The sequence below is a fragment of the Phoca vitulina genome, unplaced genomic scaffold, assembly GCF_004348235.1.
Source record: "Phoca vitulina isolate PV1807 unplaced genomic scaffold, GSC_HSeal_1.0 scaffold49, whole genome shotgun sequence".
In the NCBI taxonomy this organism is placed as follows: Eukaryota; Metazoa; Chordata; class Mammalia; order Carnivora; family Phocidae; genus Phoca; species Phoca vitulina.
In genome coordinates, this window is record NW_022589752.1 from 905672 (window position 1) to 924550 (window position 18879).

The following is an 18879-nucleotide window of genomic DNA, read 5'->3' on the forward strand; positions in this document are numbered from 1 at the left end:
CCATTTTCCCATATACATCATGTTATACAGAATCCAAACACTCTTTTTATCAATTCTCAATGAGAAAAAAAGGTTCTCAGAGTTTCAATTTAAGATCTTTGAACACATCTTCCTTCCTCTCAATCTCCTACTCTGATGCAAATTCACAGTGAGATGTGGGGATTCCCTGCTCTTCTACTCTGAGTCTACTTCTCAGTGGGGCAGAATCCTCCTCACATACACACACCAATTCCAGGCTACTGGTAAAGACTCTGAAGGCCTGGTGCAAGAGATCTACAAGAATGTGGGACTGAGGGAGGAGTGGGACAATGAACAGTGTGGGTTAAGAGATTCAGGGAAAAGCAAAGGGCAAATACCAAGCTGAAGTGGGTAGAGAATAGCTGTGTAAGATTATCTACTCTATCAACACCAGGTCAGCTGGAGAAAATTTTAAGTACATAAATGCGTATTAAGGAAAAGGGAGAAGAATGTAGATGACAGCAAGGGAGGAAATAAAATTCCACAAGTTCTTCCAAGTTTCATTCTCCCCTTCTCTCTCAAGGACATCAATCTCATCAATCTAGAGGTAAGAGGGAAATGGGAAAACAGAGAAAGGAAATTCATTGAAATAGCACCCAGGAAGAAAGGGGAGCTCTTGTGACTCTCCAAATATAGAGGCCTCTCATATTACACAAAATTGGATACAAGCAAGGGAAATTTAGTATCTGCCTCATCTGGCTATATGATTAATGTAGCTCACTTAACCAGAAGTCATTTGCCAGTAGCCTCAGCTATTCAGAACATAACTGAGAGGTGGAAAATAAGCAAAACAAAACTCTCAATAGTCAAAAGAACTGTTATACTTCCAAGTACTAAAATTTATGTACCTGATTCATAAGAAATCCCTATAGATCATATCCATACTATGCCATACAGCAATTATAAACATATAATTTTAGGAACATATTTTAAAGTCTAGCAGTATCTTTTTTTCTGGACCATAGCAGTTTAAATGCAGCAAACAAAAGCTGAGAGATAAAGACATACAGAATACTAAGCAGGCACATTAAAAGCAGCAAGATTACTGACTGGCTGCTTAAAGCATGGAGAATACAAATTCACCAAAGCATAATTCACAAAGCATAGCAACTTGGAGTCATTTAGCACAAAGGCAAACAGTCTTGCACACTTCAATAACCCATGAAGATATAGTTTAAAATATATAGAGAATTTAGAAATAAATTCAGTTAGAATTTAAAAGTAATATTTAAATTAACAAGGGTAAGGGCGCCTGGGTGGCTCAGTTGGTTGAGCGGCTGCCTTCAGCTCAGGTCATGATCCTGGAGTCCCTGGATCGAGTCCCGCATCGGGCTCCCTGCTCGGCAGGGAGTCTGCTTCGTCCTCTGACCCTATCCCCTCTCATGTGTTCTCTCTCTCTCAAATAAATAAATAAAATCTTTAAAAAAAAAAAAAAAAAATTAACAAGGGTAAGAAAAACCTGGGCTACATTAAAAAAAAAAAAAGCAAAAACCAATCTATGGAAATAGACAGGTTTAGCCCAGCTGACAGGCAAAAAAGAAAAAAGGGAGAGGATAGGAGGGGAATCTCACTTACATGAATTATAAAATGTTTAGTCAAAATACCTCCTTATTTCCACCTGAATTTTTTAAATATAAGTTTTAAATGAGACATATACAAATAAGCTTATGCTATTAGAAACTTAAATATCTTACCTAAGTTAGGCCTTTATGATTTTTTTTCAATTTTAAGTACACAGTTTTTAAATTTCCTCAAAATACTGAAGCATATTAGAAAAAAGTACATTTAATCTTTATACTTAAACATTTTAAATATCCTGGACAAGAGACACTGAAAATAAAATTTTTATAAGCTAAATGGAAAGCTGTACTTCCTTCTGAAACTGAGAAATAAGTTAGGTAAATTCACATATTGGAAAATATCTGCATATAAGAATTTAGGTAGGTATAAAAATTAACCTAAATGACTTCTCTGCTTGAGATTCTGACTCTTCTCCCCAAATTCCAGAAGATGGGATAAAGGGACAACAGGGAAAGCATCATACTAGAGTTGGTGGTCATAAGCAGAAAAAGTAGGGGAATGGCTGCCCAAAGAGGCAGACGACCACTCTGCCAACTTAAACTCTGTCCTATATGTCCAATCAGCACACCTACTTTAACACACAAAATTTAACCTGGAGTACATAAAAATGGTATGGTTATTCAACCAAAACTACATCTTCAAATAACTCTCTCAGAAGAACTATGGCTGATACCTACTGCTAAAATACCTATCATCTCCACCCCCATCACCAGTGACACCAGTGACTACCAGTGACTGTTAAATACCCCTCATCTCCACCCCCATCACATAGTGACTACTATGAAGTGCCTACAGAGTGCCAGACCTCTGCACAGTATCTTAAAACTATGCTTTATAATCTTTCCCATACCCTAACGTGAGAGTCAAGAGTGCCTAGACTCTATGTGAGCAACAAACCTTATCATCTGGCTCCTTGAAATATCTGATTAAAACAGACAAGGAGTTGGTTTTAATCTCTAGTCTATCATTATACCTGATGACTTTATAGGTTCTCTTCCATTGAAAAGAACAGCTTCCTTAAGATCAGCCAAGCCCAATCCGTTTCCAATGCCTAGATGAGAATTTCAGGGACCAGAGAAGCCATTTTCTCTGCAAAGTCCTAATATTTAAAATGCCTTGCCTTGTGGTACCACTAGGTAAGAATTCGTATGTTGATATTCTGACAATAAGCCAAGTGCATGCAGCATAAATCTATTTAATACCATGTGTTCAAAGACAGGCTAGTCGGAAAATCTGGGGACACAACAGGAGTAATTTTTTAACATTTAAATAGAATTTTTCTCAGAATATATTTAAATAGTTTATTTTTTCAATCAAATATTCTTTTTATTATCCCAAGAAACGAGTCAACTTTCTACATAAGAAAACTCCGTGCCAGATTCCTACTATGATTTATTGTATAATTTTACCCCACTATTAAAAACATCATAATTATCAAAAGAGTTTGCTTTATATAAATGTTTCCCAAAATGTGGTCATCACTAACAGGTATTTCACATGGAAGATTCCATTTTAAAATATATTTGGGAAATACTAGGTTAAACCAAGTCAACTAGGTTTCTTTATTGAAGAAAAAAATCCCAGCATCTGAAAAGTAACTTCATTTTTCTTACAAGTGAAAGAAGAGTCATATTGAAAAATAAATCTATTTGCTTTACATCAAATAGTTCATAGGTGGAACCTAAATCTAATCAAATTTTTATCTCTACATCTTATCTCCTAATCATCTGACACCTATTACCAAGATCATGTCAATTTATTTTTCACGGATTTTGTGAAAGAAAAAAATAACACTTTTATTTTTGAGAACTGCTACTTGAGAACCCATTAAATAAAAGATGCTGGAAAAAGGTTTCTCTTTTCCTCAAGAAAAAAAAAAGCCATACATTTTATGAAGGGTGGCAAGGGGTAGAAATGAATATCTTTAAAAAATGAATATAAAAATGGTATTAAGTATATCATTTGTTCACCTTGACCTAGTATTCGACTTGGCAGAGTTAAGGCCTATCTGAACACATGTGAGGAGAATTCTTCATACTTCTAAACAAATTTTTTCCCCAAAACAAAGACATACTAATGGCAACCACAGGTTAATGGGAAAGCTAAAAATGATGTTTGTTCTATTTATTGTGTACCCAGGACAGAGAGGTAGTCTCACAAATTCAAGTAACTACTCAGGGTTACGTAACATAAATATATTGCCAACTCAGATTTTACAAGGTTGTAAATGAAAACTATAGTTCTCCCACATCTTTACCATTAATTCCATAAAGATTATCTAGTAACGTATACCCAATGTGATGTGTCCAAAACTTTAAGAATGTTTGAAAGCATATTTGAAAACATAAATTTTATCCAAACTAAATCTAAAACAATTTTTATTGATTAGTTTTTTTCTTCTTTTATTTTATTTTTTTTTAAATGTTTTATTTATTTATTCATGAGAGTCAGAGAGAGAGAGAGAGAGAGAGAGGCAGAGGCAGAGGGAGAAGCAGGCTCCCCGCCTAGCAGGGAGCCCGATGCAGGACTCGACCCCAGGACCCTGGGATCACGACCTGAGCCGAAGGCAGACGCTTAACCATCTGAGCCACCCAGGCGCCCCAAGTTTTTTTCTTCTTTTAAAGCTAGATGTTTTCAAAAGTTCTTAATATAGATAATGAAGTCACAGGCACAAGATACAGGCAAAATCTCATATCTCATATCAGTTTTTCTGTTCCTGTGAATTGTAGAATGACAATTACAAGGAAATACTCCTAATGTAAGGAACTCTATAGAGAATGTAAAACTGGGAGCGGGGAGGAGGTAAGAGTATTCTGGCCTAAAAAAAGGTAAGCGAACAGGCATACCTTCACCCTGACCCTCTTCTCTGTGTTTTCAGTCTCTTTCTCTATTTGGTTTTAATAAATGGTCCCAATGTTTAAGTGGGCTTTTGCATGACAGTAGCTGGTATGCCTGCAAGGTGTGAAAGTAGCTCAAGCCCAACTGCTGCCTGGGAAGGGATAAGGCAAACAACTGTGTGTCGCTAAAGTCTCATCACTCTGCTTAGCTCAGCTCAGCTCTGCTCTGCTCCCCACAACCTTGTCTAAAAGGCAAACAGTGCATACAGATACTTTCTGCACAGGAAAGAAAGTCTAAAAAAAGTAAACTGTTATATTGTTTGTAGTCACAGAATCTGTAAACACACTATTCTCAAAAGCTAACCTCTAGAGAAGAAATATCTTTTTTTATAAAATGCATTCTTTTATAGGTATTTACTGTTTCATCTTTTTTTTTTAATGCTAGTATAAAATGGAACATGTAAAAGAAAATTCTGTAAGTGCTTATAAACTTCCAAATCAGACACAATGAAAGCTATGGAACTGTGCCTTAAAATAACTGACATAACATATAAATAATCATGCGCTGTATTAGTTAAGTAGAAAAAAAAAAAATGAGCCTCATAATGCTAATAAATTTTTAAAAATTGCATTACGAAAAAAAATAAAGCTGGCAACATTTGTTAAAGCTTAAATAAAACTTAAATGATCAAGATTAAAACTACAACAGCTACCAATACAAGAAAAAGGCTCTCACACATGTTCAGAAACATACCCGCCTTCTACAGAACCTATGAGGCGATCCTCCCTTAGCAATGAAGTTTATACAAAAAAATAAAAAATAAAAAGAGAAAAATCATCCAAAAATTTTGACTATTTTCCCATTTAACATAGTTAACTAAACATTAAACTTATAATAATTAAAAGAGATGTATTCACATACCAAATAACCACATTGTTTATGTTAATCTGTAGAAATACTGAATCTGTGCATTTCTTACCCCTAAGAGATTGGCCAGACATAAAACTAATCTCAGCATATAAATATATTAACACACTAAAGAATTACCTTTTCTTTTCTTTTCTCTTTTTTAATATAGTCTCCATGCCCAGCATGGAGCCCAACACGGGCCTGATCTCACAACCCTGAGATTAAGGCCTGAGCTGAAATCAAGAGTCTGATGCTTAACCAACTGAGCCACCCAGGCACCCCAAGAATTAACTAAAATATTTTTTTCTGGAAAAAGTCTACTATTTCCTTCTATATATTATAATTTTAAGGTAAGATGAGAAATGATTTCATCATTCAGTGGATATTTCCAAATAGACTATTTCTAATAAAAAACTGGAGAACAAAACAAAAAAGTTACAGAATTATTCCAAATTAAAATTAATTATTCATAAACAAATTTCTTTGATACCTTAAATAAATTTTGGACTCTGAAACTACATTACAGATACATGATCAAAACTAGTTTATGGAAATAAGTTATAAATACATGGAAGCATGATAGTAAAAGCATATTAACAGTGTAAGAATAAAGAATGTTGAATGTCTCTTACCCTTTGTTCCAGTGCTGACTGAGTCTGTTGTCTTAAAAGAGCTTTAAATGGCCCCCCTTCTTTTCCAGCACTACCACTTCCCATTCCTACAGAACATCAGTACATAAATAACAACCAAAAAACAACTATAGAAACAAAGTTTAACTGCATTCATCTTCATAAATATCATGAGTCAAAATCTTAAAATGATCCAAACATTTAAAGTATTTGACATGCAATTAAGCACATATTTTACTCTATTTTATTCACAAAGTTTTCTTTAGAAGCAAGATGTCAAAACTGTACTGATCACAGTTTTAAACTTATTTGTTTAGACTCAATCTGTTCTAAAACTTAATTTTTAAATTATGTTAATGTAATGAATTTTTGTATAATATTCAATTTTTAAAAGTTGAGTCTTCTAATACAAAATAATCAAGATACTACCAATTACAATTGACCCTTGAACAACATGGGTTTGAACTGCACAGTCCACTTACACATGAATTTTTTTCAATACAGTACAGTACTGTGAATGTACTTTCTCTTCCTTATGATTTTCTTAGTAACATTTTCTTTCCTCTAGCTTACTTCATTGCAAAAATATAGTATATAATACATGTAACAAAATATGTGTTAATTGACTATGTTATCAGTAAGGCTTGTGGTCAAGAGTAGGCTATTAATAGTTAAGCTTTTGGGGAATCAGAAGTTAGATGCACATTTTCAACCTGTGCAGGGGTGTGTTGCTCAAGGGTCAACTGTACTTACTACGCTAACAATTTAAGAATACTAAAAGAAACCAAGAAACATCAAATGCTTGTTTAAAAGGAACTATAGAGAGGAGAAGCACTTTTAATTGTGCTTACTTAAAATATTCCAAAATTCTCTAAAGAGCATGAATTTTAGGCAATTTTGAAATATAGTCAAATCTATTTTCTGATAACTTCTCATTCCTAAATATATCATCCATGACAAAACACTATTAACATTCAGAGTTTTCAATACTCACTGGCAAAAATCAACATAAAATATTTTTAAAAATTAAAAATCACAGACATATAATAGACACATCACAAATGTACATAGTTATGGATGAAAAGAATTATATTTTCCAAGCTCTTAGATGTATTTTTTAAAGGCTTAATTTTTAATTTCTTTCCCTACTTTATTTTATTCTTTTGATAGTCCCAATAGACCAACTGCGATCAGAGAATTACAGACAGCAGGGAACAGGTGAGAAGCCAGTGCTCTCTGGTGCGACGGGCTCTACAGCTTAGAGTTAACAGTTCAGTCCCACCCTTTCAAAACGGAAGATACACAGTCAGATTTACTGCAATGACTTAAAAAAGGAACTAATTTACTTTTACATTTTTAGCTGTTCTTGGATAAGGAAACAAAGGTTAGCATGTGTATAGTCCCATTCTGTTCTTTAAAAATAAAAAAGGAACATATTTTTCTTGTAGTAACCTAAATATGTTTTTTAGAGACTATACAATACTAAACACTGAAATGAAACTAAGATCTTTATATGAAGCATATTGAAAGCCATAAAATAAAATGTAATTTTGTAGAGATAAATAAAACATCAGAAAATACAGCAGAATAACTTGAAAATTAATGCAATGGACAGAAAAAAAAATGGATAAAGAAAGAATACCACCAAAATGAGACTTAAACTCATTCAAACAGAATAATTTACTAATGTAACCATATGGCTTAGCAACATGATGGTGCAGGTCTGATATGAATGGAGTTGGTGTGAAGGGAAAGAAAGTAAGGCATCTAAAACAGAAACTCTAGTAATGAGAACCCAACAATCACTGGAAATATGCAGATCTATGTCCTCAGACATACAATTTTTTAATTAATAAAATAATTTCAGCAGAATATTCATAATTATCCATCAAGTAATCTTCAACCATGTCCTCACGATCATCGTAATTATTTAATTCTGTGCACCAGTAAGAAAAACAAGAAGTACGCCCTGTGTAAGACACCCAACACTTCTTTATAGTATGAAATAATTACTTGTTTTCAAAGGTGATTTAAAATAAAGGGATTAAAAAGCTGACATAATGTGATCCTACCAGAAGCAGCCAGGAACAGCTCTTCACTGAAAGAAACACTTTTCCTCAGAACTGGGCTGACAGGGCTAGAATGATGAGGGGGAAGGCTAGATTCCGAGAGGAGGAGACAGGACTTTTTAAGATGAAGGGAACCACAAGAGAGAGAGGGGGAGCTGGGACACAGGTAAATCCTAGGCCCCTGTGAGTAAGGTGCTGTGGAGGAAAGTAGCAGAGAAAAGATGCAGATTCAGAAGATGACCAGAAAATGCAGAATAAGGAAAGCAATGATGATGCAAAACATAACAGTAAAAATGGAATTTAAAATGCTACATAAATTACACTAAGCATATGAAGTCATTAGTAAGACCCTCTACCCAACACAATATAAATTAAAGGAACAGTCTAAAACCTAGCAAAACCTTTATAAACTTTGCATTTATTAAAATTTTTTAAATCACTAACATGGGATTTTATGCCATTCTAATCACTTGGAGCTGATTTCTCAAAAACACTTAAATTACCTGCCTTTTTTTGCTTAAGAATGTATAAAGTTAAAATGTATATTTTATAAATTTTTAAAGCCAGAAACTTATTGCCTCAAATATAAACATTATTTAAAATGGCAAAGTACAGTTCTTTAAACGTTACTAAAACATATCACTTATGAGTATTTTAATTGAATACCCATAAAAAAACAGCACCACATTAAACGGTTGCCATCATTAATTTGAAATAAATACTAACTTCTTTCTGTTCATCTTTGAGATGTATATTACTACTTTTCTTTTTCCTCTAAAATTTTAAATATTCAAGTTTGATCATAACACTGTTCACATTTACAAAGATCTGAGTATGTAAGGGGCAAATACTCTCAAATCACAAAAATTATACATGGTTAAAAGTTTTCTTTTTTTGGGCGCCTGGGTGGCTCAGTTGGTTAAGCGACTGCCTTCGGCTCAGGTCATGATCCTGGAGTCCCTGGATCGAGTCCCGCATCGGGCTCCCTGCTTGGCAGGGAGTCTGCTTCTCCCTCTGACCCTCCCCCCTCTCATGTGCTCTCTCTGTCTCATTCTCTCTCTCTCAAATAAATAAATAAAATCTTTAAAAAAAAAAAAAAAAAAAAAAAAAGTTTTCTTTTTTTTTAAAAGCAAAAATTAGCTTGAGTCAGGTGTCAAATCAATACCCTAAAACTAGCATTCTAAAATTCCATTCCTACTAGTTGAGTACTTGGAAAAAAATATGAAAATGAAACCTTGTAAAATGTCAAAAATTAGAATCTACAGAAATAAATCAGTATGAATTTTTTAAATGAGACCTATCTAAAAAAAGACAATAGCTTTAACTACAAATAGAAACCCAACTTTCTCAGTCTAAAGCTTTATTAACTTTATTCTATTTTTGGTTCCCCAGTTTACATATAATCAATCAATCATAATCAGCTTACCCCCGCTATTTCTCAAGAGACTGAGTTGGTATATAGGTAAATTTGAAAGCAGAGAATTATGAAATACACACTCAATTATAGTTTTAGAAATTTTAAAACAATCATAATTTTGCCATTTCAAATCTCTTCTGGAATGGTCCTCAGGAATATTTAAAGATATTTAGGGATTCATGATAAGCGAAAATACTGTTAATGTTCTATAAATATGCTATTAAAGATAGTGAATAGCATATGATAGTAGAAAAACAAAATTATCTAAAGGCATCTGATAAATACAGAAATACATGAGAATAGTAACTTATAAATGAATGTTTAAAAACTAAAATTTTGGAACTAGAAAATAAAATGCAAAACTGTTTTCATTGATAATATAATTGATTGCCTACAAGAAAGCTAAGGGAAGACAAATCTGATTCAGTTAACTTATTACTTGACAATCTTTTTTAGACTTGGCCTTTTTGGTGAATTAAAGAAAAGGAAACAGAAAGACCAAGAAAAGACTTCCAAAAATTTGTCTGTGGTTATGGCAAAGAATAAAATAAAGATAAAAATATCGAAAAGTAGCCTGGAATACACAAATAACCAGTGGTCAAAGCCTGAAAAAATATTTTTAAGAAAACTCATTCTTCAAATACTATCCTAAGTCTTTCTTGTTTTGTTAGGCATGAATTTGAAGGCCAGAATCTCATCCTTTATTAAAAAAAAAAACACTTCACTACCATTTGAATGGTTCAGTTTTTATGGCATAAATATGGTTAAGATGCCACATTCCGTGTATCAATTACTATCAAATATCTCATGATTTGGGGTGCCTGGATGGCTTAGTTGGTTGAGTGTCCAAGTCTTGATTTCGGCTCAGGACATGATCTTACAGTCATGGGATTGGCCCTACATGGGGCTCCATGCTCAGCGGGGAGTCTGCTTGGGATTCTCTCTCTGCTCTCCCTGCAGCCCCATCCCCGCGAGCATGTGCGCATGCTCACTCGCTCACTCTCTCTAAAATAAATACATCTTTTAAAAAAAATCTCATGATTTTAGATGTTACTCATATTATGTATATGTAAATAAAGAATAAAGTTATTCTTTTCAAAGAATTAGGTATTCATAATTATCTTCCTCACATTTTGTGACTACATTTATAAAAATAGATACTAAATCTACAGGCTTTCTTTTTTTTTTTTTTTTTTTTATAGATTTTATTTATTTATTTGACAGAGAGAGACACAGCGAGAGAGGGAACACAAGCAGGGGGAGTGGGAGAGGGAGAAGCAGGCTTCCCGCGGAGCAGGGAGCCCGATGCGGGGCTCGATCCCAGGACCCTGGGATCACGACCTGAGCCGAAGGCAGACGCTTAACGACTGAGCCACCCAGGTGCCCCTACAGGCTTTCTTTTTAATGCCCTTTCTTTACTTTAGAATTAGAACTGGTTTTCAAATTAGATTTCTTTTCATTGTTTTCATAAAATCTGGGATCATTTTATAAATTTCTTGCTAACACACAAAAGGTTATTAAAGATGATAAAAATGAACAGGAACAATGTAAAATGTTTTCATCAATCTGGAGAGAAAACTGCCAGACAAAAACAATATTTACAAAAATTGCTAACTACTAACTTTTTAACTTTTTACATTTCACTTTTCTTAATGGTTTGAATAAGTTAATTCTACTTTAAGAAGTAATGAAATAATTTGACTTTTTAAACAATTTTTATCATAAAACATTCATAAAAACTCACAGAAATTATTCATCAAAATACAAATAGGAGAGGGAAAAATTATAAATTGCATACATTGAGAAATATGTAAGAATAAGTAAAGCAAAAATGCTACTTTCTAACCTAGAGAGCAAGACTAGCAAAACCAAACATTTTAAATAGCAAGAAGTTAATAAATAGATATATGTACTCCAATATAACCATTTCAATTGTTCTAAAAACTTTTTCATAATAAAATCTTAGAATTAAATTCAGAAATAGACAGAAAAATGAATTCGAAAATGTTTCTACTGCATGAGGAATTGGATTGCAAGCTACCAATGTTACTTTCTTTTCAAAAGCTTTAAGATGTTATTCCTCATAATATGAGCATGAAATGAAAAATGTCTACATGCAAAAATAAATTCTGGACTTCATATCTACACTATGATTAAATCAATATATGCAGATCTTTGAACAAGATCATTTCTGAGCTATATGAAATTTTCATATTTTAATGATAGTAACTGAAAATGATCAGTATTCACATAATCTTTTAACTTAAATGCCAAAAACAGGAGGAAAGCCTTGGATGGAAAGCTAATAAAGAACAGAAACAAATTTGAAAAAAAAAAAAAAAAGAAAGAAAGAGAAAGAAAAAGGTGGGTGGAAGCGCCTTACCAGTTTTGGGTGTCAAACTCAAATCTGTGTCAGAAGAAGAGGACTGTCGACTGTAGGACTTGGAAGGTGAAAAGGAATAAGTTTGGTTTTTCAGAGGGGTTGAGGGTCCTGATGAGTGAGTATTGGGATTGGGATCTTCATTGAAGGGAATCCTGCCAGAAGAAGGTGGAGAAATATTAAGCAATCATGTGCCAAAGGACCTGACGGAAGGCAGCATGATCCAAACACCAGGAAAGTATTGGGCAGGGCCAGCAGTCATTTCTTAAGTGTGGAGCTGGGTATGAGGCTAAAGACAACCAATTGCTGTTCAACCATTCATCATTCTCCAGATAAATAATTATCTGCACTTAAACAGTTAATAAGCCAAGTAAAAAAGCAAAGAAGCATGAAATGACAGACTAAGGGGGTAAAAAATATTAAAAGGAAAAATAAAATAAATACATGACTGAAAATACTTCCAAATAAACAATGCTTTTTTAAGTTACAAAAGAAAAAATGATACTGCAAATGGTGTGTGCAAATATTCACAATAGTTTTTATATTTGCACACACAGATATCTTCAAAAGAAAAATGTTTCCTTATCCTATAGCATCAAGAGTGCCACAGCTAAAAACACAGCAGAGAGAAAAATGAATATAGCTACACAGAACCATTGCATTTTATGCAGAAGAGTTGCTTACCTGTTTTCCAATAGCTCTCTTCCACAGAATAAACTGGACCCTACTATGTAAAAGGTTTTGTACATAAATAAAATAAGCAAATCAGAAGCTTTGACAGCTATTTCATTTAGAATCCAATCATCAATTTTATTTCTAACCAAATGCAGAAATAATGGCAAAACACTGGAGGATACTCCTAAAAACTTACAGGATGCATACATAAGATAGGGGTCTTACAGGATCTATGGAAGAGACTTTGGAAGCTAGAAGAACACTTTCACTTCAAAGTAGTTAGAGCCTCTGTGGTGGCTATATACTGGATTTCTTCACTGCAGCTGGACTTCAAGTCAGAAAAGGAGGAAGCAAAGACTTGTGGTACCTGCCTACACTACACCACCTGCCTGCCTGCCCTTTGCAGCCACTCTGCCTGTGGCCTGCCTTCCCCAGCTCTTGAGTCTGAGCAGTCTCGTACCAGTATAGATGAGAGTGGGAACAGACACAGAGAAGTTCTGAGTAAGTCGTGAGCCAGTAGCAGTGTGAATTGGGCTGTTGTGAGTCGAGCGGCATCCATGGCTTGGAGGATGAACCAGCGGAGACCTGAGGGAATTTGTAGTCAAAGTGGAAGAAAAGAAAACAATACATACAACAGATAGCAAAGTTATGTTAAAATAATTTCAAAGGAGCTTTAGTTAGGGGAGAGGAATTTTTAATCCCCAACATGCAAAAAACAAATTGAAATTTAAAAAGAATAGCTAAATACTAACTTGTTAGGATACAGTTATAGTTTTAAGGGATCAGATTAATAATTAGGACTGTGAATAAGAAAAACAGCAAGCAGAAATAGTGGCATTAAATAAGAAAAAGACTAAGATTTGGATTCTTAGTTGCTTTAAAATATGTATTATTTTGATCACCATAAAGCTTTACTACACAGGGACAAAACACCAATAAAAGTGAAAAGTCAAATATAAAGTTCTTATGTTATTTCTGAAACTGAATTCATGTAATTATAATTTTCTATTTTTTTAAATTATATTTTCTATAAAGAAACTTTAACAGAGCTGTTTCTGTCTATAATCGCAAGATAGTGGTACTAAAGAATATGAAAAATGACAGCATAAAGAAAAATGAATAAACTGAATGGATATAAGCAAATATAAACATTCCAGTATTTCAGCACTCCAAGTATACTGCTTTCCAGATTATACTGGAAACAAAACAAAGCAATGGGACACTGCTTTTCAAAACACATTAATAAAACAATGTAGATAATTTTTGTCTAGCTCTCAAACAGAATATATTATTTAAATTTAAACAGAACCTACTAGGGGCCCCTGGGTGGCTCAGTCGTTAGGTGTCTGCCTTCGGCTCAAGTCATGATCCTGGGGTCCTGGGATCAAGTCCCGCATCGGGCTCCCTGCTCAGCCAGAAGCCTGCTTCTCCCTCTCCCACTCCCCCTGCTTGTGTTCCCTCTCTAGCTGTCTCTCTCTGTGTGTCAAATAAATAAATAAAATCTTTAAAAATAAATAAATAAACAGAACCTATTAAACTACATTCTGAATTGAAATTTTATATCAACTGACATCCTGCAATAGATCATATCTATATGTATGTATAGATATATCTACATCATAATGAGCGAAAAAGAATCAATCATACATAGGTGAATACACTCTGAAAAACTATCATATCTCCATTTTTAGAATTCAAATTAAAAGCAGATCAAGAGGTCAACTTTTCCTGGCCTATTCTTTTCTACTGGCCAGCAATCACAATTTGTCAAGGTTCAAACATGAGCTATCATTAACTGGCAATAATGGTCTTTCACAGAATCTACAGACTATTTTCTGAAAATATCACTGGTTTTACAATAAGACAATGTTACTGTTTTTGTTGCTAGTTTAAAATAAAAATGTGTTTAATACAACTGATAAAAATCAAACATCTCATTGGTGACCTATCTGTATACAAACAACTGAGTGAGGTTTTTTTTTTCTTTCTCTGTTGAAGGGACTAATGAAGTTAAAAATTCTAAGAATCAGTGCTGTACAGAGGAGAAATTACAGTTAACGTCTCTTAAACGGTACTTTTTTTTTTTTTAAGTAGAGAAGCAGTAGATCATATTTAAATGCACTTTGTACCATCAAGATATTTCAGCAAGGAAATATCAAAGAGATTTATATCATTGTATCATTCATTACACTAAATATCTGAAAGGGGAAAAAAACAATGGAGTAACACACACCATTAATACAGGTAAAATAAAATGAATAAAATAAAATGAACATTGGAAAAGGTTCAAATTATGACATCTAGTTAAATCTAAATACAATGGAGGGGGTATAGCTCAGTGGTAGAGCATTTGACTGCAAATACAATGGAGCATCATCATATGTATTCTTGGAGTTCTAATTCTTATCAGTCTCCTTGCATGAAAGATTATCTTGCAATAATTCCCCAGTGACATTTCTAATACTAAATCCATTCAGACAGGAACATAATCCAAACTACCTTTTATCAACTCCTGTCTAGAATCAATGTTATAACATCAAAATAATTATAATCAGTTGAATCATAAAACAATTTAAACTAGCACCCAGGGGCGCCTGGGTGGCTCAGTCGTTAAGCGTCTGCCTTCGGCTCGGGTCGTGATCCCAGAGTCCTGGGATCGAGCCCCACATCCGGGTCCCCGCTCCGCAGGGAGCCTGCTTCTCCCTCTCCCACTCCCCCTGCTGTGTTCCCTCTCTCGCTGTGTCTCTGTCAAATAAATAAAATCTTTAAAAAAAATAATAAACTAGCACCCAAAATTGATTCATTATCAAAAATACAAAGAAGCTGGCTGAAATAAAGCAGCCTGAGTACTGAGTTTGTTTGTTAACAGCATGACTAAGGTAGTAAGATGACTTTCAGAAAACCTTAATGAAGCAACTTAAATTCTTCATGATGTGAATATTTGACAACTTAGGGCAGATAGGCTACAACAAAATTAGAAAAGGAGAACACTTACACAATCCCAGAAGATTTACATTAATGGAACTATTCCTAAATGTAGGCAAAATATATTCCACTACTATCAATATATCATTTTAAGACACCAACAGACAATATAATATTCTCTTTCTACGAAATAATTTAGTGAAAAAAGGAAAACTTCAGACATCACAGCTGCAAAAGCCAGGCCCCTTCAGGCAACTTACGTAAAGCTGGAGGATGGCAAGAGAAGGAGGGACCCAAGTCTTTACTTAAATTTGGTGTGGAAAAAGAAAATAAAAACTGAATCCCTCAAAAAGTTACACCTGCAATCTGACTTTACCTGTGGCAGCAGACAATTCATATCTTTTTAAAACATATCTTAAATGGAATATAAAGCAAATTCACTCTTCAATTTATTTAAAACAAGTTATTTCACTTGTCAAGGTATTTCCCAATAAAATCAGGCAATATATATAATACTGTGCTCCCTCTTGTGACTAAAATTTAATCTACACAACTAAAGGCCAACAGAAAGGAAATAATTAGACAAAAAGAATAAGCTTAAGAGGAAAATCTCATCTCTAAAAATATTGTTAAAAAAAAAGTTGAATCACCATATTGTACATGTGAAACTAATAGAACACTATATTAATTATACTGGAATTAAATTTTTTTTTAAAAAAAGGATCGTGATTGTTTTCTAGTCAACCTCTCTTGACTATTGTTAATCTGGGAAGCATTTCAGGTTTTCTGACTACAGAATTCTGACTCCCTGATGATACAGGGCAGGGGTGAGCAAACTATACCCTACAGGTCAAATCCATCCTGCATCTGTTTTGTAAATAATCAAGTTTTATTGGAACACAGCCACACTCACTTATTTGCACACTGTCAATGGCTGTTTTCATGCTACAATGGCAAAGCTGAGTAGTTATTAGCAAAGACTAAATTATTATTTACCTGTGTCTTCTGGTCATTTACAAAAAAAAATTTGTTGACCCTTGATCTAAAAGAATCTCTAAATCAGTGGGTCTCAATGGAAGTACTACTGACACTTACGCTGGAACAAGTCTTCATTGTACAGAGTTGTCTTTTGCTGTATACAACAATCAGCATTTATAGTCCCCAACCAGTATCTTCCTCACCCCAATCATTATGACAGAAAATTTTCATTTTAAACCTTCCTTATAGACAGCACCACCCCACCACGTTGAGAATCTTCTGCCTTAGACAAAAATGATAACACATAAGCCAAATCCAGTCAACCAAAGTGTTTTGTTGAATCACACTCGGTTTTTTAAAAAATGTATGAGCCTAAATTCCTTTAGATCAGGATCAGCAAACTCCTTTTTTTGGTAAACAAAGATAGAAACTATATGGCTAGAGCATGGAATATTTACTATCCAGCCTTTTACAGAAAAAGTTTGCCAACATTTGCTTTACACAGTCCTCAATACTCCCTATTTAATTATACTGAATTATTTTATTTATATAAATGGTCTGGCCTCTGCAGACATTTGCATGAGACCCCAGCACAGGTCAATCTTTCCTACTATACTTTTCCTTTCTATACTATGTTGCTAATAATAAGCATAATTGGATTATCAGGTATAATAATGGGTTTTAAGCATTTCCCAAAGAATAAGTAAAAATTCCATAAATACCCATTTTACGCTTTAAATATATAGTGCCTAAAGATCTGAAATAAGTTTAGTTTACATTACTAACTTGAATTTCATATTAAGACAGTATAAATAAAATATTAGGAATCGCTAAATAGATTAAAGCTTCAGATTTTCATAGTCATCTCTGATAGTAAAAATTACCATAAGAAAAAAAAAATCACCATAGCAAAAAATGTATGTTAAACAAATCCACTAGAATATTTCAAATCAAATGAAAACATATAGGTAAAAGATAAAAAGCTCCATAAGAACTATTCATTGATTCATACTTACTCCTTCATTTCTTTGGATGGGGAATTACATGCAGGAAGGAATGCTGCTGGGCTACTTAGTTTATCCAGTGTACACGCTGTTCCTATGGCTCGTACCACTAACCCAGATTCGCCTTCCAGATCAAAACACTGTAAGTACCCAACAACTGCATTTCCTCTCATTTCAAGCACTTTCAAGCCAATCTTCCTCTGCAGTTCACCTACAAAAAAAAGGAAGAAAACTCATTCTGCTTCAGGTCTTCACATTACATAATATAAAGCTGGATATAGTAGCAATAAAAAAAAAAGTCAAAAAATCACAGATTTTTAAAACTTGAAAAGAACCTAAAAGATTATCTGCTCCAGCCTCCTAATTTCAGGGAGGTAAGACATTACTAGTTGCATTTTACAGATGTGGCAAATTAAGATTCACTCATTCATGCATTCATTTACCAAATAATTTTTGGTTGTGTACTATGTGCCTGGCATTCTTCCTTTCTTCTAAGTGCTAGAAATACAGAGGTGAACAAAAAAGATATATTATTTAATATATTAAATATAACATTTTATATTATATTAAGTATAAATATATTTATACTGATTTATAAATATTAAACTGTAATTGATATATTTATTAATATAAATGTATTTATATTTTATAGTTAAAACCATATATTTATTATACATAAGTATAACGTATTTGTATTTATTAAATATAACATTTATACTTATTTATTGTCTGATATACATATGTGAGTATATATACATATATATACACACACATATATACATATAAAATTTAAAATGATAAACAAGTTCTTCAAAGAAAAATAAAGAAAAGTAATGGAGTAAGAATGGCAGGGAGAAGTACAGGGAGCTAAAACAAGTTGTCAGAGAAGGACTATGAAAAGGCAACAAAAGGGGCACCTGGGTGGCTCAGTCGTTAAGCGTCTGCCTTCAGCTCAGGTCATGGTCCCAGGGTCCTGGGATCGAGCCCCAGATCGGGCTCCCTGCTCAGCAGGAAGCCTGCTTCTCCCTCTCCCACTCCCCCCTGCTTTTGTTCCCTCTCTTGCTATGTCTCTATCTGACAAATAAATAAATAAAATCTTAAAAAAAAAAAAAGAAAAAAGAAAAGGCAACAAAAAACAATAGAGGGATTACCTAAGCTCTGACTACAAATAAATGCTAGAGGAAGGAAAACTAGAACCCAGTTTCCTACTTCCTTGCTCAGGGTTCTTTCCACTATGCCACTTCATGAGCACAAATTCCTTTTACTACCTAGTTAAGAAGGAAGTATAAGCTTCTGGTTCAGATTTCCTCTTATAAGATGGCAATGTGTGTATGTTCAGGAAGATGGGGCCAGGGTAGAGAATCAGTCATATATAATTCATAGCCTTCACTGTAAAATTTCAGGTAGCATGTCAAAAGGAAGTGAAAATGTAACAGTGTTAAGTAAATCAGTAATG

At 33.8% G+C, this 18879-nt stretch overlaps 1 protein-coding gene across 12 annotated transcripts in view; it reads right to left on the reverse strand.

Annotated features, from left to right (window-relative positions):
* The window catches only part of C2CD5 (C2 calcium dependent domain containing 5), a 100224-nt gene that overhangs the window by 51071 nt on the left and 30274 nt on the right, over nucleotides 1–18879 (reverse strand). For 5 of the 12 annotated variants that reach the window (XM_032387479.1, XM_032387483.1, XM_032387475.1 and 2 more), the window contains 4 exons: nucleotides 17436–17634; nucleotides 11845–11996; nucleotides 5979–6064; nucleotides 5191–5223 (listed from right to left, as the gene is read on the reverse strand). In XM_032387479.1, the coding sequence (XP_032243370.1) occupies nucleotides 5191–5223; nucleotides 5979–6064; nucleotides 11845–11996; nucleotides 17436–17634 (470 nt within the window). Of the gene's footprint in view, nucleotides 1–5190; nucleotides 5224–5978; nucleotides 6065–11844; nucleotides 11997–12976; nucleotides 13102–17435; nucleotides 17635–18879 lie in introns of all 12 variants that reach the window. The other 7 variants (XM_032387474.1, XM_032387484.1, XM_032387481.1 and 4 more) reach the window with 3 other exon arrangements.